Source organism: Phoca vitulina, unplaced genomic scaffold, assembly GCF_004348235.1.
Source record: "Phoca vitulina isolate PV1807 unplaced genomic scaffold, GSC_HSeal_1.0 scaffold16, whole genome shotgun sequence".
Classification (NCBI taxonomy): Eukaryota; Metazoa; Chordata; class Mammalia; order Carnivora; family Phocidae; genus Phoca; species Phoca vitulina.
In genome coordinates this window covers 15,400,164-15,426,372 of record NW_022589719.1, presented here as the reverse complement: position 1 = coordinate 15,426,372, position 26,209 = coordinate 15,400,164, and the positions used below count along the sequence as shown (strand labels likewise).

The 26,209-nt window shown below is 39.6% G+C and overlaps 1 protein-coding gene across 1 annotated transcript in view; it reads right to left on the bottom strand.

Annotated features, from left to right (window-relative positions):
- Window positions 1-239: 239 nt before the first annotated feature.
- IFTAP (intraflagellar transport associated protein) overlaps window positions 240-26,209 on the bottom strand; it is a 63,650-nt gene continuing 37,680 nt past the window's right edge. Inside the window, exons 3-7 of the mRNA XM_032414125.1 lie at window positions 25,796-25,953; window positions 24,111-24,182; window positions 22,631-22,697; window positions 10,844-10,983; window positions 240-2,469 (exon numbers count right to left, since the gene is read on the bottom strand). Coding sequence (XP_032270016.1) covers window positions 2,311-2,469; window positions 10,844-10,983; window positions 22,631-22,697; window positions 24,111-24,182; window positions 25,796-25,953 — 596 coding nt within the window. The 3' untranslated portion in view covers window positions 240-2,310. The remainder of the gene's footprint in view (window positions 2,470-10,843; window positions 10,984-22,630; window positions 22,698-24,110; window positions 24,183-25,795; window positions 25,954-26,209) is intronic.

Genomic DNA, 26,209 nt, shown 5'->3' with positions numbered 1-26,209 from the left:
TGCTCCCGAGCCGGCTCAAATATCACCCCCTCGATGAAGATTCCCCAGCTCTCCGTTCGTGATTAAATAACTCCACTCACTTTGCCCCAGTAGCTTTTGGTGCACACCACTCTTCCAACACAGGCTGCCCCCTACGGCGGGGCTGGCAAATACAAATATGCATGACATGTGTGGAATTTTCAATGTTCTAGGAGCCTCATTAAAAAGGCAAAGAGAAATCAGTGAATGTTCATAATACATTTTATTTAACCAGATATATCCATAATCATTGATTCATATCATTTCAACATGTCATCCACACAAGAAATATAATAAGATAGTCTACGATTTTTCATATTAATTCTTAAAAATCCAATGTGTATTTCACATTTATAGCATACTTTAAATTAGGTACTAAAGTTGTCATCAAAAATAACTGATCTGTATTTACCTGTCATAAAATTTGTAGATGAAAAAAATAGATTCCCAGACCCACATTGTTTCAAATGTATACTTGAAAGTTTTATAATAACCGTATCAAATATCAACTTTCTAAAAAAAGACTTGGGCCCTTTCTTTCTTTGTCATTGGCAAACGGTGTATTAGTTTCAGGTGTATAAAATAGGGATTTGACATTCCTACTCACTGCAGAACGGCTACCACAATAAGTCTAATCACCTACCATTTGTCACCTTACAAAGGTAATAGAATGTTTTTGACTACATGTCCCATGCTGTATATTACATTACCTTTTTATTTCACATCAAAGTAAAATTAACATTTAAAAATCAGTCCCTCAGTCATTCTACCTACATGTCAAGTGCTCAACAGCCACACACAGCTAGTGGCTGTTACATTGGACAGCGTGGCCCTGCTGAAATTAGTGTATGTATCTGTCTTCCGAACTAAACCAGACCATGTCTAATTTACTACCTCTTCCCCATTGCCTAGTTTAAGGCCTGGCACGAAAACAGTGTTTTATGAAAGTTTGTTGACTAGATACAGAAAAAGAGATGTGGAAATCACTTGACTCTGTGACATTAAATCAAGAATGTCCTTTGTTAGGAATATAAGTGGCATACAGAAGCACAGGCCTGCATGAAACCTCATTAAGCCTATGCACATTTGACTTGTTACTGATTCCTTTAATAATGAAAATTACTTCATACCTACTATTCCCCCTTTTTCAGTGCCTGCACTGTTCTTTTCTCCTTCTGTTAACACATTTATGGGTATTCTTCACAATGAGCACTTTATAATATGCTTCCACATCCTCCAGTTACCTTCTCTACCTGCCTTGCCTTCTTAAATTATATTTTAAGCTGCTGGAGACAGACACCGTTCCTTGTACTTTGTAACTATCATGGCTTAATGGCAATACACAAAGTACAAGAATTTAATATATGACATATAATCAATTCTCAGATGCCTTCTTTTTCAGCGGAGCCTCTCCCCAATCAGTTCTAGAAGCCCAGCCTCTCAGCACGCACATTCACACCCCAGTCTCTGGGTAGCTGGGACCAGTGACGGCCCCACGCCATCAGTTCGTCTCTGCGTGCTGCAGCGTTTTACCCCCTAGGAGGGGGGATGATGTTTCCAGTCTTTGTTGCAATACCCCACATTACCTAGTTGCTGTGCTGTCACCAAAATGGACCCTTCTGTTCTGTGCCCCGTGGGCACCCTGGTAGGACGGCTGAAGCTGAAACGGGCACAAGCCAGGGTGTGCCAGGGCACTCTGCGCAGGGGGTGCCCTGGCAGGCGGGCCGGAGCCGAGGCAGCGTGCGGGCTGGGAGGTCCCTGGCGGGATAGCTGAAACTAAAGTGGGGTGCCGGAGGGAAGGGCGCTGAGGGGATGGGCAAAATAGGTGAAGGAGAGTGGGAGATAACAAGCTTCCAGTCAGGGGAATAAAGGTACCGCCTAGGGAACAGAGATGGCAGCTACACCTGTGGTGAGCGTAGCATAAGGAATGAACTTGTCAAATCACTCTGTTGTACACCTGAAACTAATTAACATTTTGTGTCAACTATACTCAGATTTTAAAAAAAAATTTTTTTAAAAATGGACCTTCTGTAGCTGTTGCTTCCTATCCCCATTTGCCACCTCCATCTCCCCTCGCCTGCCACGGGATTCCGCAACATATGACAGCAGGGAATCCTGTAAGTGTACAGGTCTCTTTGGTCTTGTTAGTTACATCTCCCTCTTGACAAATAACTCTGATCAATTAATGCACAAGTAAATTTCGACAAAGGGAATTATAGTAGGTTTACCTTTTATTCTAATGTTGCTTGCATAACAACAAAATAAACATTAACACCAAGATGTCTCGGTGAATCAACTGTGGGGTTCCTCTGTGTTGGTGATCTCTCTCTTTTGCTTGGATAGTTCTGTGATCGCATCTATCTCTGCAGGAGTGAACTTGGGGGTTAGCGTCACAGCGTCATAATCAAATTCTTCATCAAGTGAGAAGGGCTGAACTTCATCTCCGAGTGTCTGTAAAAGGTAGAAGGAAAAAAATCCTACGATCATTGTAAATGAAGAAAAAGTTGAAAACATAAACTCCCTATTAATATTTAATTCAACTTTTTTTAGATTTCAGCACTCTCCGCTGATTAAGCTGTTTTTAAGTAAAGGAATAAATTCAATTATTCAATCTGACCTAATTTAAGTCTCTTAATATGCCCCATTTGTACCATCCTGCATCTGAATGAATAGCATTAACTAATTCCGCCCACAGCAAGAATCAGAGAGTTTCTCTTGCACACATTCATTACATTTTTACCACTTGTAGTGTTAGGGCTCGAGGCATATGGAAAAACTGAGTTACATTAAAATGTGAGAAAATATACCTTGATATTTGATCAACCTTCAATACACCTTCACCATTTACTAAAAAAGACTTGTATCACTATAACAATTTTCAAAGATAAAAATACTCTACACTAAATGCACTTACTTCTTCAGATAATACCTATAGCTCCCCAGCCAGTAACAGTGGGAATTAAAACACACAGCATCGCCTCAAGAAGTCCAGGATCTCTTTCTCCTCCCAAGAATTTTAAAAATATTACAGAATTTATCTACAAGTCAGAGTAGCTGCAAAGCGACGCAATAATTCTGTACCTATTTATTCATAATCTGTGAGTTTTAAAGACTTCCTAAAGGAAGGTAGATATTTTCCAATAAACAAAAAGAGAATATCTTAAATCACACTGTATTCACCCCGAAAGAGCCTCTCCGAAAGCAAATGGTGTGTGATACAATGAAATTATCCGGCACTTCTATGTAGCTATATGATATGTGTGGTGATGCTAAAATAATTGAAAACTATGGTTTACGGAAGAATGAAAAAAAAAAATGCCCTGAAGCTATGATCAGCTTTAAACATTCTTGCATTCAAGATTATCTCATTGAGTGGATTTTGCAATGTTCTTAAAAATAGACCATGTAGCTGAGAAACTATGTGCTGTTATTAAAGGGGGGGGCATGAAAAGTAGGTATCTCCTGTCTGTTTGGCAAGTTGCATCTTGCAGTTAGGTGTGCAGTGCTAATAGCAAACATGCAGCCATCTGCCATCCCTTCTAAGTAAAACCAGCAGGAGAACAGACGTCAGAGGCTAGTTCATTTCCTCTTTATTTGAAACTGTCTTCGTGCTTTCCTGACAAAGGCAATGCGGGGAGCTGCCACTGAGTGAGCTCCCACCTCGTGTCGGCCCCAGTACAGGGAACAGTGTGGGCATCAGCGGTCATCTTCAAACAACCCCTCTTCTGGAGCTCTGAAAGGTTAAGTAACTGGCCTGAGGCTGTACAATGAGTAAGGGAGAGAAGCAAGATTGGAATCCAGGGCAATCGGCTTCAGATAAAGCTTTACCTTCTCAACAAAAACACCAGCAAAAATCAAACTTGAGCTTTTCACTAAGCCAAGTCATAGATAGCTCTTGGGGAGAAAAGACCTTTTCTAAATAAGCTAAGTAATTCCCATAGCTTATCATAAAAAACATATCCAAGGCTCCATGTAACACCATGACTGTCTTTAAAAGAGCGGCTGTACACAGGAAGCCAATCTGCAGAGTAACCGATCTGTCCATTTTGGTCACTTTCTAAGATTAAATTTATTACCACAGTGAAAGTGACAGAGTGGTAAAATTGTCAAGAACAGCTCAGATGAGGAAACATAAACAATAACACAATATGTTCATTTCCTGAACATAAGCATCCTTACCATCTCCATCTCTACTCAGGAGTAAGCACTGTGGCTGGCAGGCCTGGCCACACCCCATCCTGAGCTGATTCCAACAGATCCTGGGAGAGGACCAGAAGGAGTCCCCTCTCTACCAGTGCATCCGGTCTGATGGGATTCTTACTGCCCTTTTATGCCTGGTTCAAGGCCTGGCATCCACTTGTCGGCCAAGTTTCAGGCTGCAAGTACCCACGTGGGCCCACTGCACTAGGAATTTGACCCCCCACCCCCATCCGAAGGCCTCTCAAACCTTACCTACACCTTACCAGCCACTCACTAGATGCAGTCCCTTTGCTTTCACCCACCTCCTTTTGAGGCTGAGACAAATCTCTTTGCTGTGCTAAAATCCCAGTGATACCAGACCATCATCCTCACATTCCCTCTACACAACACAAACAACCCTCACATTCCCACCTCCTTCCCCTTTACTTGTTCACTCCATAAACATGTACTGAGTGTTTAACATGTATTAGACATGGGGAACACAAGGACGAAAATAGCAAAATCTGTGTCCACCAGGTTTCCTCACTTCAGGGAGAAGACAGAGTAAATAAACAATTTCCACATCGTGTGCCATGCTCTCCAAAAGAGAAATGCAAAAAGGAATTGCAAAAGCACAGCAGGGATGTGCCAAAGCTTACTTTACCCTCAGCTAAGCATTGCCACTGTCCAGAAAATCCTACTTGCCTCCCCACTCAACACCCACTCATGACCCACCTTGTATTAGCAACCCAGACAAGAGTACAGCTTGTGTGTTGGACTTCCAGACTCTCTGATAAGGGCTCACTCCCATGGCCAACTTAGCTCTACATATGGCCCAACCCATCATGTCCTCATTCCTCTCCCTTGTCTGAGGTCCCAACATACCTTGCAGCCGTAATATCCAAATTATGGTACTAAAGTTGTAGAAGTTTATCCTTAAGTGGAAAAATCTTATTTTCCTTTAAGTTTTTTTTTAATACACTTAAACTTTTCTCGGTTATGGAGTATGATTCCCTTCATCAGTCATTTGGTGTTAACCAAAACAATAGCAAGGAATAAAGTTTTTAGCTGGTCAATAAATTTTTTTTTTAAAGATTTTATTTATTTATTTGACAGAGAGAGACACAGCGAGAGAGGGAACACAAGCACGGGGAGTGGGAGAGGGAGAAGCAGGCCTCCCACTGAGCAGGGAGCCCGATGCAGGGCTCGATCCCAGGACCCTGGGATCATGACCTGAGCCGAAGGCAGACACTTAATGACTGAGCCACCCAGGCGCCCCTAGCTGGTCAATAAATTTGATGCCAACACAAGAGTTACTCATTTATAATACACTTAGAGTTACAAAAAATATACCTAAAAATATAAATTTCTTCACTTGGAAACGAAATTATTAATGGCAGCTATTGTTAGATTAACTCCCTAGGCAATCAGTTCAATGCTGAACTATAAAAGCAAGAAACCAAGAATAGCAGTAATTTCATATTTGCAATGCCAAAATGTGATGATACTCAAGACATTTTAAACCATGTGGGGGTATCCCTGTAATGTGGCCAGTACATCCCTGATTCCAAATGTCAGAGGGGCAGCCTCCTGCAGTCATTCAGTTACTTTTCATTCTTTCCACAAACACTGTGTTCCTATGAAATTCTAGGCATTGTGCTAGGTGCTGAGGAGACAAAGATCAAGACTTGTCTGACATCATAGAGAAAGGAGATAGACATATAAACAAGTTAGTATAGTAAAATAGAGTATAAGTCAGTACAGTAAAATATACAAACAGTATAGTTAGGGGGTGATGGGAACAGAGAAGAGACAACTAACCCCACTCAGACTGTAAAGTAATGGAAAGGAATCAGAGAGGGCTTCCTGGGATAGGTGGTATCTAAGCAGAATCTTAAAGGATATTAGTTAACAAAGTTGAGGGAAGAAGAACTTTGCAGATAAGGGGAGTTCTAGTGAGCAGGCCAAGGAAATAAAATGCAAAGTTTCACGTGTGAGGATCTGCAAGTAGTTAAGTGTTAAGGTAGAGAGAAGCAAGAGAGAAAGATGGCGCCAGATCATGACGGTCTTATATGCTGTTTGTCCTAGAGATGATGAGGTCACTGAAGGATTTTTTGAAAGGAAGGTAGATACTTGGTCATCTATGCATTTCAGGTAAATTCCTTCATTCATTCAAATTTTAACTGAGCACCTACAATGAGGCAGGCCCTGGACAGGTAGCTTTGTACAAAACAGAAAGATGCCCTACCTCTTGGAGATTACATCTACATCAGTTACTTGAAGAGTAAAAAGAGTAGATTTGGAGTCAGGGAGACTAGCTAGGAGCCTGCTAGAGCAGTCCGGGCAAGAGATAATGAGAACAGGGAGCTGAAAGCAGAGATGTGAAAATATCATAAAGTAAAATTGGCAGCACTTGATGACTGATGTGGATATGGAAAGGCAAGAATGTGTGAAGGGAAGCAGGTAAAGAAAGACAAGCTCAGTTTTGAACATGTTGACTTGAAGGTACCCAAAGGAATCCAGATATAGATAACAACAGGCAATTGAAAACAGGAACCTGAAGCTCTGAGAAAGATCTGAAGCTAGAGATATGGATTTGAACACAAGCAGAAAAGATAGTAACCTAGAGATGAAAGTGGATCCAAGTATGTAAGTGGGAAGAGGTTTAGCATGGAATCTTGAGCAACACCAATGGATGGAGAGAAAACCCCAAAGGCAGGGAAAGAACAAACAGAGAAATGCACAAAGAATCTGAGCAGAGCAGTAAAATGAGAACCAGTGGACCATGAGGGTCAGGCAGAGTAGAGCGATCCATTAAAATAAAGACTGGAGGGGAGCCTGGGTGGCTCCATTGGTGAAGCGTCCGATGCTTGATTTCAGCTCAAGTCGTGATCTCAGGGTCGTGAGATCGAGCCCCATATAGGGTTCCGCGCTGAGCGTTGGGCCTGCTCAAGATTCTCTCTCTCCCTCTCCCTCTGTCCCTCCCTTCACTCTCTCTCTCTCAAACAAAAACAAAAACAAAAACAAAAACAAAACTGGAAAGTGCCACTGGGATCTGACAGTTACAGAGTAACTGGTACCTTTATTCTGAATACATCCAGGCAGGTGACTAGAGCCAAGGATGTTCTTCAGTATGCTGAATGAGGAGTGAGGGGAAAGGAAGCAGAACCAACTAGTAGAGTCAAGTCTAATAGTTTCTGAAGTCTAGATGAGAACAGAGGGAGAAGAATAGACAGTAGCCCAAGAGGGCCTGAGGTAAAGAGAAGGCTGTTTTTCCTTTCCTTTTGTTTTACTCCATTTCATTAAGGATGGGAGAGACTTGAACATGCTTACATGTTGAGGAGAATGAACCAATAAAGAGGAAAAGAGAGAAAGACCCTGACCGTGTTTACGTATCAGAAAAACACTCTCAGTGGGTAACGAGGTGTTTCGTTTATTCATCTGTTCATTCAATATTTATTGCATGTCCACCATATGCATATAGCACTGAACTCGGCACTAGTTCCTACTGTGTTTGCTTTTTAATTAAGTGAGCTCATGAAGACACACATCAGTGAATTCAGGGTCCTCCAAGACAAGGGCCACATATGTAATCCAAAGTAGATGTACACTGCAATTCAGAAGACATCACTATGATCTTCAAAATGGCACCTTTTAAAATACAGTAAAGTTGCAATTCGATTTAGGTATTTTGGCTCTTGGCTACAGCGGCACATGCTGGGAATTCTCTTCCTTCGGGTTAGGTTCATTTCAGGGTTCTAAGTTATACGACTCCAAGGCTTTGGGATTACAAACTGAAATTCTGATTTATTTCAAAGAGAAGAATTTGTGCAACGGAAAACCAAATCCCCTGCTACTAAAAAGAAAACAACTGTGAATTAAGTTATTAACGTGTTATTTTTGCCTACGGAGCTGAGAGAAATATGTGGATTTGAGGGGTCTCATTTCAAATCTAATTGAAATCTTTTCATAGCCTCTCAGGGAATAGAATTTGCGCACTGTTAGAAAATGGCTAGTTTCCTTAAAATTGTTCATGTGACTTATTCAAAGAGAGACCCTGTTACCAGAGAAATCATTTTCATTCATAGTATGACACAGGCAAATTAAAGAAAACAGAACTAATGCTCAAATCAATAAGAGCAGCATTTAGCTGTAGGCTATCTTACAAAGTAATATAGTAAATAAACCATCTTTATAGGTGAAATAATTTAGAGTCCCATTACGAATTGGAAAAACAGGAGATTTCCCACTGAAATACCACAAAAGTTTCTTCTATGATTTGTGGTTGGGGGAAAGGGATGGGAGGAAGAACACACAGTTTTTCATCTTCCTAATGTAATGTAGATTCTTTTTGCTCCATAAAACTGTCACAAAATTCATCAAGACAGAATTACTAAGGCAAGAAATTATTCACAAACGGAAAAATGGAAGGTTCTTGGAAAATGTTTGACTCTAAGGGGGAGATGCACATATATAAAACCCCAGTGACAAAATTAGGAAAAAAGTTAAATTGGTCTAATCTGTATCAGGAAGTCATAGCCTCTTCCTAGGCAATTAAGAGGAGGTCAAGACATCCAGGATACATTTTCATCTTCGAGACTGATATCACAGAAAGCAGCTACCATATCCAGCCCAAAATTGCCCATTGGTTGGTCCTTACAGGACATATTTGCTAGAAATTGATTATTATGATCTTTTACTGGCAGTGAGTACTTTAAAATAAGATTGATATTGTTAAACCAAGCCGTAGTTGGTATAGTATTAGGATTCTAGACAGTTCTGAGAAGTTTCTCTAACAAATTGTGGTCAGAAATAAAAATCCCAACCAAGATATTCTAGGTATTCGAAAAACAGCAAAAGTTCTTCATCTATGTTTCCTAAGTTTGCCAACACTAAATTTGTTCATATCATTTTGATTCCAACATTTAAAAAATGTTCACATTTTCTGGGAAGAAATTGATATTCCTTTTAAAGATACAATCATATCCAAGGTTTTAACCTGCATTTTTACTGGCTACTTGATGGATTCTAGGAATCATTTAGTTTTTTTTAACCCATCAACGGAAACGATTTTATAACAATTCCTCTAATGGCACTAGGTGCCATGACCACTGGCTGGTCCAGCAATTTGTATGGTCACAATGGAAGTCATGAGCATGAACAAGTCTTTAAAAGAAACTGATTCCTGCTAGAAATAACACTGCAATTTTAGTTTCTTATTACTCGGAGAACGCAATCTGTAATTCAAAGAGCACATTGAAGAGTGGCTGTCCCTACCAGTTTATCTGGTAACCAATTCAGGGGTTTAATATAAGCCTGCAAGCCTCCTAGACACATTTCTGTGATGTCTGGAAACAAAAGTTCTATGAGAAAGGGACAATTTAAAGTTGAAATGTATGGATTACCTTTGACTGAACGACTGCTTTCGTAACAGAGTATCTTTAAGTGACAAGACTGGTAGTACCCAAATGATCAAACAAGCAATCCCTAGGGGGTTTATTAGGAAGCAATAATAAAGAGCCCTTCACCACTTCTTGTACCTGATACGCTTTTAATGTTGGGAGTAAACAGGGTGATCAAAGTCACTACCCAACACCACCAGCAGCCTTGGTTAGCGTGCGTCTGTGACTTTCTACATGTGCCCCTGGGACAGCGCAGGCGTGGCAGAGATTCCGTGCCCCCTGATTGTGAAGCGCTTGGCTAGATGACACTTCCCAGCACTCCCGGTGGCTGGACAGGGACATGTGACTAAGTGGTCACCAGCGGAATGTGAGCCGTGGGGAAACATGCCGCTCCCACGCTCTTCTCTGCTGCCCCTCCAGGTAGGACGGTGACCTGAGCTGGAACTTTCACAGGAGGACAATGTCCTGAGGCACAGTGGAGATCCAGAGAGAAGGAACCTGGGCCCCTGATGACCCCAGGAACAGAGCAAATGCTCACTTTAAAGGTTTTCCATAGGGTGCCTGGATGGCTCAGTCGGTTAAGAATCTGATTTTGGCTCAAGCCCTGATGTCAGGGTCCTGGGACTGAGCCCCATGTCGGGCTCCCACTCAGCGGGGAGTCTGCTGCTCCCTCTGCCTCTGCCCCTCCCCCACTCCCTGCTTATGTGTATGTGCTCTCTCTCTCTCTCTCTCACTCTCTCTCTCAAATAAATAAATAAAATCTTTAAAAAAAAATAGAGGCTTTCCATAGACCGTTACATGAGAGAAATAAAGTTCTATCTCCTTTCAGCCACTGACTTACTGTTGGGATTCTCTACGGCAACAGCTTGGCCTTACCTTAACCAATACAAGATGTTCATAGGACCTCGGAAGCCAGAGGAAAAAGAAAATGGCCAGTCCAGACAAAAAGAGAGATTCGATTGCATAGTCCCCAGATGACGCTGTCCTATAGCATGGCATACATCATGAAACAAAAACAGTTTCCACGTAAAAACAGAACTGCTCTCCATGATTAAAAAGAAATCTACACATTAGAGATAAACGGCAGTCAGAGGGACTCAATTAAGCAACATGAATTCTAAATTTTCCCAAAGCTAAGAAAAAACAAAACAAAACAAAACACAAGGATATAGCAGCCTTTCTCTGAAAGGACAAGTTACAAAATCAAGGCAATTTCAAAACTGACTGAACTCCCTGTGGAGTACCTCTTCCGTTTGTTTGTCTGCTCCTCTCACAGCAGGCCCCAGCTTGAACCCACGGGCGAAGGGCTGGGCCACAGAAGGAACGTAAGAAGGGACACGCGTACAGACGTCCTCCTCCACTTCACCCGGAAGCAGCAGCGAATCTGTTGGGTACAAAATATTTCACTTGATCCTTTCACCAAGTTCACAATTGACCTAAATCGCCTAAAAGCCTACAATAGTCGAAAGAGTGAAGTGAAAATGCTCAAGGAAAGTAGGTTTGTTCGACAATGCCTGTCCTCATTTGGGGATTTACCCAAGGGATTCCCTTTTCCATAAAATAGAAGTCAGTGGTGCATTTATTTTTATCGTATTGTCTCAAGGTCACATTCCATCCAAAAGGTCTGGGAGAAGGATCATTTAGGGACTGACTTGATCATGCCTCTCACCCCCAACCCAATTTCTACCTCTGTAGGAAAATAAGGCAAGATGCTACCTTTGCCTCATTTTCCCATATTTTCTGGAGGCATGGAGAGAAAGGAAATGAAGTGCTGAATTCATCCTGTAACACTACGGCAATATTTCAAAATATATATATATTAAAAAACAGTGACGCCAGAAGGAAAGAACTTTAACTTTCACAGAAGAATGAAGCACTCTGTCATATGCAGAATTCATGGTCTGATGTTCGACGCTGCAAACAACAACTTGTTTCCAGCTTGTTTAGCACCATGACAAGAATTCATGGTTTTCTGATCCGTCTATTGTAAATGGATCTGTTGCCTTATTTTTGCATGTGTGACAGAACACGGGGGCATCACCATCAGATCTTCCACAGCTTTCTTTAAGGGGGACAAAAAATAAAAACAAATAGAAGCACAACAGGCTTCCTCATCGATCCAAGCTTTCACAGGACCAGAAGGGTGGCTGGAGCTAGCCAGTAACTTGCAGCTGGCTCAGGATGATGCTGCTTGCTCCTCAATGATGATCCTAATGAAGACACTAATTAAGTTCTCAGTGGAAGTAATTAATTAACAACAGGCCTGCCTTGGCTGTTGCCAATAGCAGCATGTATAGGGAGATAATTAAGCAGGTATTGATATTCAAAAACTGAAACTTACTTGAAATATGTCTCTCACCACTACAGATAACACCATCACAAAACACGTTAATCACAAAATTCTTAGGACTCCAGCAACAGAACAGAGTCAGCCTAGAAACTGAACCTGTGTGTGGGTAGGGGTATCGTGAAGAAGATACTTCTACTATGATTAATTATTGGAACCTTAAGATATGACCTAATTAGCAGAAATAAAAACAATAGTCAACACTTACATGAGCTGACGTTTTATAGGCATCAATTCAGCTCATCCTCCCAACAGTGCTATTACATCCCGTTTCACAGGCAAGGAGCTCTAAGCAAGGAGAGTAAGCTCATTCAAGGGGCCACAGCTAGAAAGTGTCAGAGCTGGGAAGTCTGTCAGCAGAGCCCATATCTGCCCACGACGTCATATCATGAACTTCTTTTAAACAAGCAATTTCATTACATAACTTATTGAAGTTTATCAGAGTATACAACCAAACTCAGAGCCAAGAAATGTCACTACTATTGCACATTAGCATGGTTAGTCAGTATTAAGTACGCTTAAACATTTTATATCCAGAGAAGTAATTTTTTTTTAAACTCAATAAGGTTGATGGAAAGATTGGCTTTCTAACATATCTACTCATGAGCTCAAATCCACCTCCCTCATTGAGCTCCTGGTGTAACTAACTGGGACTGATACAAGCCTGGTCAGGGGCCTGCCAACGACAAAAACAAGAAGAGAAAAGTTCAGGCCTCTTCATGGGAAAGCCTGCACCTATGAGACCACTGGCTGCCAGCTCAAACAGCAGTTCAAATGTGAATCAAAATCAATTTTGCTTTCAGAGCTATTTAAAATCTGATTGACAATATTATGCAGCGAGGAGGACAACTCTCCTATTCCTATGCTGAAACTCTTTGGCTCCCTGATATGTTTGCAGAGAAGGTAGGATTTTCAATAAAAATTGTTTCTTTCATAAAGATTTTACTGCCATGGAAACAATTCCCTCAAAACAATAAGATTCAGTTTCCTCCACACCTTAAATTCTTGTCATTTGTTTCTTCAGTGGAAAAGCAAAATGCACAAATGCATATTCACTGATGCCTAACTCAGCACCTGACACACAGCAAATTCTCAACAAAGATTTGAGACGGGAAATCTTTTCCCCGCATCTCACCTTTTAAACTCCACAGTAAGTATCAAGAGTCTACCTGCCAACAGGACACTGTGGATGAAGGAAACTATATATAGTCCCTACCCTCAAACACTAAAGTCTGTTCCAGGGGTAAGATTTTCACACATAAAATCAACCCAAGAACAATCAAGAATAAACTTGAACAGCTTTAGCCCTAAAGAGGACAGATTTATAAAAGAGTGAAACTAATATGAACAGGAATAGTCTGGTAAGGCATATTTTATGAAGAAGGCTACCTTATCTTTCAGCCATTCTAAAATCATATGTAGGTTATTTATATACTCACATTCTCTCAGAGAGAAAAATGATTGTATTCATTGATGGGGGGAGGGGGATGGAATTTCTGAAGTTCTCTGTAAAATTCTCCAAAACTGAAATGCTTTATGAAACTTCATCTGATCTTATTAATTGTTGTTTCTGAAACAACCAAAGGCCTTGTTTCCATCTTAACTAAATACCGCTATCTTGGCTGATGTGCGATGCGGAGTCAAGGCATCTCTCAGAAGTGAATCTTCATGTTGGATGGCAAGACTGGCTGAAAACATTCCAATCTCTTCTTTCTCAACTACATGATAAGAATTTCAACATTTACAAACTATGTGTTTATGCCGTTTGTCTTTCCGTATTAAGTCAATGATCACAAGTCAAAGGCTATAATCAGATAATCTAATATAACATTAAAAAGTAAGCAATCTACCTGACATCTCATAATTTAGATAGCAATATTTAATCTGCCTGGCATATTTATAAAAAATTAACCAATCTGTTCCTTTGTTGTCATGTTGAAATGGCCAAAATTTCCTGAAATTTTGGGCCCTCCCCAAGACCAAAAAGAATATAGATAAGAACTGCTTTAGTAATAAGGCCTCTTCAGGGCGCCTGGGTGGCTCAGTTGGTTAAGCGACTGCCTTCGGCTCAGGTCATGATCCTGGAGTTCCGGGATCGAGTCCCACATCGGGCTCCCTGCTCAGCAGGGAGTCTGTTTCTCCCTCTGACCCTCCTCCCTCTCGTGCTCTCTGTCTCTCATTCTCTCTCTCAAATAAATAAATAAAATCTTTAAAAAAAAAAAAAGTAATAAGGCCTCTTCAGCACATAGTTTTCTGCTATGATAGTCCATCTCACTGGTTCTTGTCTGTAAAATTTTTGAAGACACCCAAAGAGCTTTTGTTTATTTGGGTTATATCAATCAATATTCATCATATTAGAAATTAAAACTAACAAATTTGCAAATATTTAGTTATTGAATCATTGACAATAATACCATTATATATTAAAATAAGTATTTTTATGAAAAATCTTCTCTAAAAACAGAAAATAGTGGGGAAGAAATACTGTTTTACATTTTAAAATTTTTGTAAATGTCTTCCTTAAGAGAAAAAAAGCTAGGTTTTATATTTGCTTCTGCATTCAATTTTGGAATATGCTGTTTCAGTTGAAGTAAATGAAGAAAATCTAGTCTCACACAGAAATGCAGTTGGAAAAGAGAGGAGTACTTTAATAGTCTTTTTATATAATTGTGGATATTTTTCTTGATACTACACCAGATCTTGACAAATGACAAAGTTTTTAAAAATAGTTTCAATGTGCAACCTGAAGCTGTTTCAGTGAATTTTTCATACTGTTACATTAAAATTCATTGGTCTATCTTACACATAGAATGGATCTTTCTCCTATGCATAATTTTGTAACATCATAAATTGGTCATTTGGAAAATACTGGTTCACTGTTTTATGTGGCTCTTCCAAATGTTGACACATTTCATTAGACAGTATAAAGATCACATTAGTTAACATCACCAATTTTATCAGAAAAGTCATTAAATACTGGGAAGCTGTCAAGCTCACAGGACTGGATACAAGTTTTCCAAAAATGAATTTTCACTTGATCCACTGCCAATTTTATCATTGGCAATGAACACTACCAGTGTTTCTCTTGAAGAGACAGGCTTACTTGATTCATTCTGAGAACTACAGTTTGTCAGTCATTCTTTTAAGTAAAGATGTTATTCCATGAAAGTAAGGGGGGAAAAAAAACTAGTTCAGCATACCACTCAATCACATAAGTGTTTTTCCATGACACAACCACTGTATTTCAGAATGCCCCAGAAGTGCTTTGTGCATACTTAGGATTTCAGCACAGAAAACATTAAAAAAGGTGTACTCAAGAATCAAGATTTAATAAGATTAATAATTTCTACCATTTCATCAAGAACATTTTCAATGGAAAATAGCACTCTTTTTTTTTTTAAAGATTTTATTGATTTGTTTGAGAGAGAGGGAACCAGTGAGGGGAGGGGCCGAGAGAGAGGGAGAAACACACTCCCTGCTGAGCACAGAGCCCAACATGGGACTCTATCCTAGGACCCTGAGATCATGACTGGAGCCAAAGTCAGATGCTTAACCAACTGAGACACCCAGGCGCCCCTCTAGCATTCATTCTAATTACAAATTCATGACAGTGAAGGTTACAATGACTACTAGTACAGTTTTGTGCCACTACTTTGATTTGCACTAAGCTAACAGCAATTTTACCCACATTGCTTTTGCTACATCAGTACAAACATCAACACATTTGACCTCCAGACCTTGGGGTTTCCCTAGGAGTCCCTAGACCACATCCCCAGGAGTCTGCCGGTCTACCTAATATCAGTCTAACCCTCCCACCAAAAACAATAGTAAAGCTGGATAAGTTACCAAAAAATCAACTATTTAAAGGCATTGGTGAGCTACCAGGGCAGCCCAGGACTTGAGCAGACAAGATCCCAGAGAGATGGAAAGTACTGAGAAGTGAGTCCAAGAGTCTAAGATGCTTTTCAACTCATGGCATTTACTGTTTTACAAGGAGAAGCTGAGAAGCCGAAATGCAAAGATGAGAGAAGCTAAGAGGCTGAGAAGCTTAGCAGAATTACCAACAGAATCAGAGTGCTATGAAGACAAAAATTAGAGTTCAGGGCCTCCAAGAAGGCGATGCTATGATTTACCCTGAAGGGCTACACACTAGGAATAAGCAAGAACTAGAAGTAGAGCAGCCCCCACAAGGCCTTAAACCCAGTCCGAAATCAGCCCAACCCCAGAATGGATGAAGGTGATCTATTACTACTCTAACTGCTAGCAAAATGTTGAAGAAAAGCTATGCTAGAAAAAGATAATATCATCCAGACCCTACATATTTTATATGCCATATTCAGCATTTAAACAAAAATTACCAGGTATACAAAGACATGAAATCAAAAGGAAAATGAATAATATAAATGGACCCACAGGAGATCCCAGGTATTAGCATTATAAGACATGAACTTTAGGGACACCTGGGTGGCTCAGTCAGTTAAGCGTCTGCCTTTGGCTCAGGTCATGATCTCAGGGTCTTGGGATCGAGTCCTTCATTGGGCTCCCTGCTCAGCAAGGAACCTGCTTCTCCCTCTACCTGCCACACCCCCTGCTTGTGCTCTCTCTCTCTCTCTCTTTCTCTGGCAAATAAATAAATAAAATCTTTAAAAAAAAAGACATGAACTTTAAAATAACTGATTAATATGCTCCCCCCAAAAATACATCCAAAATGGAGAATTTCAGCACAGAACTGAAATCTCTCAAAACAGATATTCCAGATCTCTTTTAGAAGTTAAAATAACTGAGGGGACCTGGGTGGCTCAGTACATTAGATGCCGGAGTCTTGATTTCAGCTCAGGTCACAATCTTAGGGTCATGAGATCGAGCCCCACATTGGGCTCTGCATTCAGCAGGGAGTCTGCTTAGGATTCTCTCCCTCTCCATCTGCCCCTCCCTGCCCCCATTCTGTCTCTCAAAAAAAAAAAAAAAGCTAAAATAACTGAAATATTGATGGCTGTAACAGAAGACAGACACAATTCAAAAAAGAATTAGTGAACTAGAATATAGATGGTAGACAATATTCTTTTTTTTAAGATTTTATTTATTTATTTGAGAGAAAGAGTGCTTACAAGTGGGGGGGGAGGGGCAGAGGGAGATAGAGAGAAGCAGACTTCTCCCTGAGCAGGGAGCCAGCCACGAAGCTCTATCCCAGGACCCTGAGATCATGACCTCACCCGAAGGTAGATGGTTAATTGAGTGAGCCATCCAGGCACCCCAATGGTAGAAAATATTCTAACTGAAGCAAGAAAGGAAATTAAAGAGGATGAAAAATGCAGAAAAGAACATAAAAGATAGATATATGGGACATGGTGGAAAGGTCAAAGCACAAGTAATATTTGAAGAGACAATTGTTGAGAATTTCCCAATATGTATAAGAATCTCTACAAACCCCAAAGAAAATAAATTCAAATTAAATAATATCAAGGGATAGTGAAATTACTGGAAAAACAAAAGAGAAAATTATAAAAGCAGCCAAATGAGAGGAAAAATATGTTATCTTCGAAGGAGCAACAATCAGATTGACATCTGGTTTTCAACAATTAACACCAAAAAAGAAGAGAATATCATCTGTAAAATACTGAAAGAAAATAATTACAAACCTAGAATTCTCAACCGGCCAAAAATAGTAGGAAATGAAATAATACAATAATAGTTGATTAATCTAAAATAGGCAAGAAATGAGAGGGGGGAAAAGACATAAAACTGGCAGGACAGTAGAAAACAAAATTATAAGATACTAGGTTTAAAGCCAAATGTATCAGCAACTACATTAAGTGTAAATGAACTAAATACTCCCAATAAAAGACAAAATTTTAGAATGTGTGTATAGATGGATATATATAAACCATATGCTGCTTTCAAGGGACACATTAACTAACACCTATTTTGAGAAAAAAATTGCACAATAAATAAAAATGGAAGTGCAAAAGGAGGAGAAGATAGAGAAGATGAAGGAAGACTTACTTCATTGGGTGGGGTTGACATTTGACAGTGATAATAAATCATATCCCTCTATCTTTAAGTATAGAAACAAAAGAGAAATATATCCAGAAGTCAGAAAGATGAGGATTAAAACATGAGCTTTACAACTAATAGAGCTGAATCTGAAAATAGAGCTTGTCCTGCAGTCACATTTGGGCTTCTTACGTATCAACCTTTCCTACAAGTCTAGACCTTGGGATCCCACCTGACAGAAAGTCCACACAGCTGACACCCGGATCCAACCAGGTGTAAGAACTGCTTCACATCACAAGAGCCCTTAAAGTTGGGCCTCAGAGAGTAATGCCTCCAGATGTCTGCCTAGAGATGGTTCCCAGCCTCAAGTGCACAGGAGAATCACCTGAGAAGCTTTAAAATGGACACACACCAGACTACTGAAAAAGAATCTGTAAAGGCAGGATCCAGATATCTAATTTCTTTTTTAAGTGATTCCACTGTGTCTCTAAGGTTGAAAACACTGAGTAAGGTTGGCATGAGCCCCATCTGAAGTGTGTCTACTATAAGAAAGATGGCACAGACACAGAGGAGAAGACATACATTTCCAAATAGCATGAACTCAAAAGAAGAAACAAAGGGGCTGATCCATAAATACATAGTTTCTTTTCTCAATCTCTCTAAGTAGATAAAGCCTTACATTTCCTTTGGGGAGAAAGAGATGGAGGATTTGGAAAGGGCAGACTTATCTTCCCAGTCCTGTGCTCTTCTCAGGAATGGAATGGAAATTTCCTTGTACAACTGTGAGGATCGGGCAACAGGTTTGCCCTTGTGGTTGAGGTGGCTTTCAAGCTGCGCCTTCATAGATAGGTAAGTTTGCACATATAAAAATTGGAGGAATAGGAAAAAAAATTGGAGGAAGAGGGATAAAAGAACATTTGGAAGGAAGGATTTTTCTCTCTCAATGTTTTTAATGATCTTCTGGGCAATGAAAGAATGATTTTTTTTTAAGTAGACTCCACACCCAGTGGGGTCCCAATGCAGGGCTTGAACTCAAGACCCTGAGATCAAGACCTGAGCTGAATCAAGAGTTGGATTCTTAACCAACTGAGCCACCCAGGTACCCCTGAAAGAATGATTTTTAACAGTACTAAGTATAAAATAAACAAAATACCTAAACTATAAGTTGGCTGAAATATGTGTTTCTGAGCTCAGGACCTTCAGCTACTTATCCTTTAGATCTCAGGCTCTCAGAGACCTTTCTCTGATCTCATAGACAAATTTAAGTTCTCCTGCCATATGTTCTCATGAGATCTAGAACAATTTATAATCCTATGTTAGTGATTATCTGGTTAATGTCTGGTTAATGAATTCAATGAGGACAGAAGCTGGATCTATTTATTCTTCATTAGATTCCAGGCTCCAGTCATAGTTGTTACACGTCTGTTGAATAAGAGTCCCAGGCCATTCATTGGCTGCAAAAAGCTGCTTAAAGTTGCAGATAAGGAAAGAATTTTTTAAAAAAGAGGTGACTGATGCCTTTGTTAGAATTGGGAGTACTGGACAGCTTGAAAATGAAAATCAAATAAGGCTGCCAATCTTCACACAGGGGTCAGTTGCCTGTTCTCACCCAACACAATCAACCACAGCATAAGCACACCCACCACCAGTCAAGAGACCTGTATGAGACGGTATGATTCTGAGAGTAAGACCTCAAAAGACTCTCTTCAGTCAATTGCACTCAGCCAGAGCACAGGCTTGGCCAACTAAGGGGAAAACATAAATAAAGATGACCAGAAGTTTCTTCCTGCTCTAAGGACTCAGCATAATAACTAATACCTATTCCAAATAATCATTTTTCTGGATAGAAGTCTGGGGCCTGACAGTAACCATCAGGTTAACTAGCCTACCTTGAATTCAAAGGAGGAAAAAGTGGTTAACTTGATGTCAAATAAACACAGGGCACCAAACTTCACAGCAGATGTTACCCTCAGACAACTGCTCGATTCAGCTGCATGGGGTTGGCTCCTCTGAAAATCTGTCTCTGCCTGGGCCACCAAAATGATAAGCTGAATCCTGGGAGAGAATCATGCTCCTGAATCTTGGAGAATATTTATGAAAGCAAATAAGGTGAACAAATAAAATCAATGATAGAGAAACAATACGTGGCTCTCTTCCTTGTTGCCCTGGGCAAATCTGTTGCTTAAACAATAACAACAGGATCTAATCAGTAAACCTCTCAGCTGCCAAAATTATACAAGCAACTTGCCTATTTAAAATGTCACATTTCCCATCTGATACAAATATCTGCCGTCTGCTCACATTCTTACAGTGTAATACAAATTAGGCCCAAACTAAAATTCACCTTGGCTCAAACTAATATTCTTTTCCTTTCAAATGACCCAGATCTTACATTATAAAAATTGTGAAGCCCTGGTGGTCTTTTTAGTAACTGGAATAGATCATTGAAGCCTGGGTTGCTTTCCAGCCTGGTCTGTCCACATTATTTTACACGTGGGATGGGCTTGACTAGCTCATTCAAGTCTACGGAGACCTGGTTCAGCCTCAGCAACCTCTTACACACAAATGCAACACTGCCTGTTATCTGATTGCTGGAAAAATCATAGTAGTGAGATGTTTTTATGCTATTTTTTTAACTAAAGAAATAGACCTGGTAATAAAAAAAAAAAACACAACTTCAAAAAATATTTAAAGAAAACAATGTGAAAATAATGGAAAAGGTAAAAAGGTTAATTTGAAAGACTGATATAACCATAATCAGATTTGTTACCTATGTAGGTTTATGCCAGTATACAGACTTTCTCGATAATGGCACGAAGCAAGAAATGTAAGCCATGAAAAATGTCCAACCCGTACACTTTTGTGCCTTCCTATAAAATTAAATTTATATTGCAAATGTACTACATGCAGACCAGAACCATTTGTCTCCAAGTGTCTTCCACAGACAACTATATCAGAATCTCCTGGGATAGTGGTGAAAAATGCTGTCACCAAAGACCTTCTGAATTAGACTCTCTCTTAGGAATAGGATCCAGGAAGGGTGCCTGGGTGGCTCAGTCGTTAAGCGTCTGCCTGTGGCTCAGGTCATGATCCCAGGGCCCTGGGATCGAGCCCCACATCGGGCTCCCTGTTCAGTGGGAAGCCTGTTTCTCCCTCTCCCACTCCCCCTGCTTGTGTTCCCTCTCTCGCTGTGTCTCTCTCTGTCAAATAAATAAATAAAATCTTTAAAAAAAAAAAAAGAATAGGACCCAGGAATCTGCATTTTCGATATCTCCTCTTCCCCCAAAATAGTGTGCTTGCTCTACAAACCCGGCTTCCTGATAAGTCCTTAGCTATCCCTTCTGATCCAGTCGGACCCCCTAAGCTGCTCACATAAAGAAATTCAGAGCTGCCTGGGATTTTAAAGTTAAGAGAACCTCTCCCTGGAGCATGTGATTCCTTTAGATATCTGATCTCACTTGAACCAAGTAAGTAGGAAAAAGTCCAGCAAAGTCTACTGGTTAATAGAGTGCATGAGAAACAATCCCTTCAATGGAGTACTGTGATGTTTGGAAGCCAAATAAAAATGTTAATTGCTTCCAATTACCAAAGCCTCTCAAATTCTGGCAACCAGAGAAGCCAGAGCCACCCCAAAATGGAGACAACATCCAGCACTGTCACTTTTTGTGATTATAAACAAATCACCTTCCCCAACAATCAGACCATCACCCATGTTTATGAATACCTAAAGACTGTAAACAACAATTCAACACCAGCAACCAAACCAAGGGAAACAGCCCCTTCCCTAACATTCAGTATCAACTTTGAGATATTCTTGCATATTAAATTAGGAATGACAATTTTCAAAACAAACAACTCTAATTTTGAACATATTTCAAAGGTCTTTTGAGCAACAAAGTATACCTACGTTTACACAGTAATGTTAAGCAGGAAAGGAAAAAGTCCTCATCTGCATAAACATCACTGGACTAGCATTAAGCCTTTCCCAGCCCAGCTCAATTGGAAAAATGCCCCAAAGAAATATTTACAATATGTCTTTAGTCTTAAGTGTTTGGCTTACATATTTAATAAATATTTATGAAAGTAAAAAAAATTTTTTTTTTAAAGATTTTATTCCTTTATTCATAAGAGACAGACAGAGAGAGAGAGGCAGAGGGAGAAGCAGGCTCCCCGCTGAGCAGGGAGTCCGATGTGGGACTCGATCCCAGGACCCTGGGATCATGACCTGAGCCGAAGGCAGACGCTTAACCATCTGAGCCACCCAGGCGCCCCGAAAGTAAAAATTTTTATTTTATTTTTTATTTTATGATGAATTCTGCTATTTTTATGATCAATTGATATGTTATGTATCACTCAAAAATAACTCAATTTACATGGTGCTTCTAAGAAATAAGGGTTTGACTCATTGGCTCTACTTGAGAAAATTATCCAAAATTCAACCATATGGGGATGTGGGGGAGGGCACCTTTATTTCATTTTAGACCAAAGACTTTACAACCTTCAACAGGCTTTGACCTTTCGGCTGAAATCTTTGTTACTGAAAAAGAAATTGCAGGACTGTAGTTTTCCCTAAGTCAGGGAAGGTGCAAGTAGGGCTTGCCAAAAAAAAAAAAAAAAAAAGCTGTCTAAAGTCTTATTTGTAGTTTCTGGAAAGAGGTCAAGCAGTATAGAGAGGAAACAGAAAGCATACCCTTGCTCTTTTGGGGCTGAGTCTCTTCATCCACATCCAAATCTTCTAAATCTAGGAAATTGTCCACCTAGAAAAGGATTAACATCATTGTTATGTATATTAGACCTAATGAAAAACTGCAATCAAGAATCAATGAATCCACTTCCACAGCATTCAAAGTGAGCAACCGAATCCACTTTTCTAATTAACTTTTGAGTCCCAGCTAAAGGTCTTTGTGTTCACTGTGCTTTCCCAGAGACATCTGAAAGAAACGGTAAATTTGGAAGTTGGCCTGGATTTTGTAGGCACCATAGTAAGATCTCTATACTGAAAAGGGAAAGAACAGTCTGAGGAGTTTTTGAAAAGGGACTTTGTTCCCAGATTCTCTCCCAGGATATATACCACCACCGTGACAGACCAAAACAGTGTCTCTGTTATTTGGTTTTTTTTACTGCTTTTGCTTCTCAAGCAAATGATGGTGGTAGGTCTGGCTATTACCATAATGGGCTTTTCACTCTAAAGAGTCAGAGAGAAGAAACTAAAGAAAGCAAAAGAGAAAGGTTCATTCGAAACAAAATCATCCTGCCCCAGGTAAATCACAAGAGAGGTGAGCAGGGCCAAAAATCAAGTGTTCTCTCTTACGAGCAAATAAAACCGAAAATTACTTCAAAGGTAAAAAGCAGAGCAAATGACCTTTACAGACACAATAGCAGCATTTCAATGAAAGACTATTCCACATAGAATACTGCTTTCCACAGCAAGCTGACAATGAGACATTTCAGATTAACAAGATGGTAACGTTTCAGACACGAACTAATTCATCTCAGGTGAATATCAAAGAGTGTAAATAAGAAAATGATTTCACCACTGGCACAAAGGAGACCTCGTAGAGTAAAGGCATAATGTCGAAATGCCTTTTACGTTCATGACCTAAAACATGTTCACGACAAAATAACATAAAATTACAAATTTAGATCTCATAAGTGGAATTCAAAACATAGCCTGGGTCTTTCTTCCCCTAGCTCTACGTCCCAGACCATGGCTTTTATGTGTGAATTAAAAATGGTAGCTTCCATTGTTTGTTAAGTACATAACTGCAGTTCTTCCCTGGCATCCAAGTGACAGCAAAAATTGATCTTCCCCACGATGGTTTCAGTACTAAAGCTGTTATATTGTCATTTCTCTTAATGGTGATTTTTCAGGGGGACTAGAGTCATGTTTCTCTACTGAAGCACCCATTCATTTGCTAAGCTTTGAGGAAGAAAGATCTGGAACCCAGCCAACCAAGCATGGCTTAAGATATTTAAACTCCAGTTTAAAAAAAAAAAAAATACATATATATATATATATATATATATACACATATATATATAAAATGGACAAAATGGCTAAATTCTCCAATTTTGTATGAGAGACAGCAAATGGGTCCTTTGGGATTTTTTTGCTTTGTTTTTACTTTTTTGTATTTTTTGCTATGGAAGAAAATTGAATCATGCCTTACCTTCACCTTTCCTGCCCGATTCAGATCACCTTGAAAGGAACTGCCAACTTTTTGGCCTTCATCTATCACTATCTGAAAAAAACAGTGGGGGCATCTTGATGAGAAAATGAAACTACCAAAAATAAAGGATCTGATCTTGTAGCCCTTCAGGCAATAAAACTCCCCTTCCAGTTTTTGTTAATTAGCTATGCATGATGGACCAGATCCACTAAGCCATAGTAGTGGTCAGGGAATAGTTTTCAGGTCTGACTTCTACTTGTGCCTCTAGACTCATCCACAGAATAACCTAGAGTAAATTACTTAACCTCAGTTTTCTCATGTGTAAAATAGGAACGCTCCCCACCTCATTACCCCACCTCCCATCCCATCCCAATGAACCTCTCAAGGACAAACCAGAGAATGCTAATACAACATTTTTAAGTTATTAGGAAACAATATCATTGACCATGCCTCTCCACATGCTGGTTAAAGACTCAGTAGAAAATATAATTCCAATTGCTAGTGATTGCCAGTAGAAAGTGAATCCTCTAGGGGGAAAAAAATGTTCTGGGGGTGCCTGGGTGGCTCAGTCGGTTAAGCGTCTGCCTTCGGTTCAGGTCATGATCCCAGGGTCCTGGGATTGAGCCCCATATCAGGCTCCCTGCTCAGCAGAGAAGCTGCTTCTCCCTCTCCCTCTGCTGCTCCCCCTGCTTATGCTCTCTCTCTCTGTCAAATAAATAAATAAAATCTTAAAAAAAAAAAAAGTTCTGGTCCCATAATCATCTCATTGGAAGCAAGTTCTGGATTTAAAGAATTGTAGGCCTCTGCCATATATAAACATTTTCCTAACACAGAGACTTTTGTTCCCTCACATGAAATCACAATCTCATATACAATTTTGTCCACAATAACACAAGGAAGACATGATGAGCTAGAAAGTAGAAATTCAAATGTTGTAAAAAGTAGAACAGCTTCCCCTAGGGTTCCTTGAGAGTTAAAAACCATAGCTAAGGAGAATATGAATATTGTCTATTAAGTCTTAAAGATTAGGAAGAGTGCATCCAATATTTAATGACTAAATCTTGGAAAAAACAAGATAACAGATTTTACTTTAAGAGATGAATCCAGAGCAGATAAAAGAAACTCCCATTTTACACAGAAAACTATAAAAAGGAATTTTTTTGTCCCAAACAGAGGACAAGCTAAAATATGTAAATAATTTCAAGAATTTTTAGATGGCAGTTCCTTAAAGGAACTTAAAAACTTGGGGTTAACCAAGTTACCATCATAAACATCGGCTGCTGAAATCATGAAATGTAATGATGATTTTTGGGGTGCCTGGGTGGCTCAATCAGTTAAGCATCTGACTCTTGGTTTTGGCTCAGGTCATGATCGCATGGGTCCTGGGACGGGGCTCTGTATTGGGCTCCGCACTCAGTGGGAAGTTTGCCTCCCCCAACTCTCACACTCACACACTCTCTCTCTTTCTCAAATAAATAAATCTTAAAAAAAAAAAAAAAGAAAGAAAAAGAAATGTAATGATGATTCTTAATAAAGTTTCCCAATGGCATTCCTTCTAGAATTAAGAGTCTGAGTTACTGATCCAATAACTGTCCAATGTTTCTTACATTTTTACAGTTTCTTTCTCTTTTTAATTCATAAAGAATGCTTTTTTCCCTGTTTCTATAAATGTCCTATGGTATTACCTGTTCCTCTTCTGAACATTGTGATGAAGTACGAAGAAAGATGGCTTTATTTCTAAGATGATGATCACTTGGTTCATTTTCACGAGCAAATTTTATTGAAGGAAATAAGTTTTCTGAAGAATCGGTTTCAAATGCTCCTCTTTTGGCCACATTATCCTCTGAAATGATAAGTTACATATTAGAAAACATATGCCACACCCAGTCTAGTTTATTTTGCATTTCCTGAGAATCTTCCAAATAACAACAACAACAAAAACTGCTCTTCAAAATCTACAAACTGAATGCTTGAGGTACTGAGCACTCTGAATTTTATAAAATTATTTCTAAAAATGCATAGAAAGATAACACTGTTTCATTCACTTTTCAACAAATACTTATTAAGTGCTCACTATATACCCAGCACTGTTCTCAGCC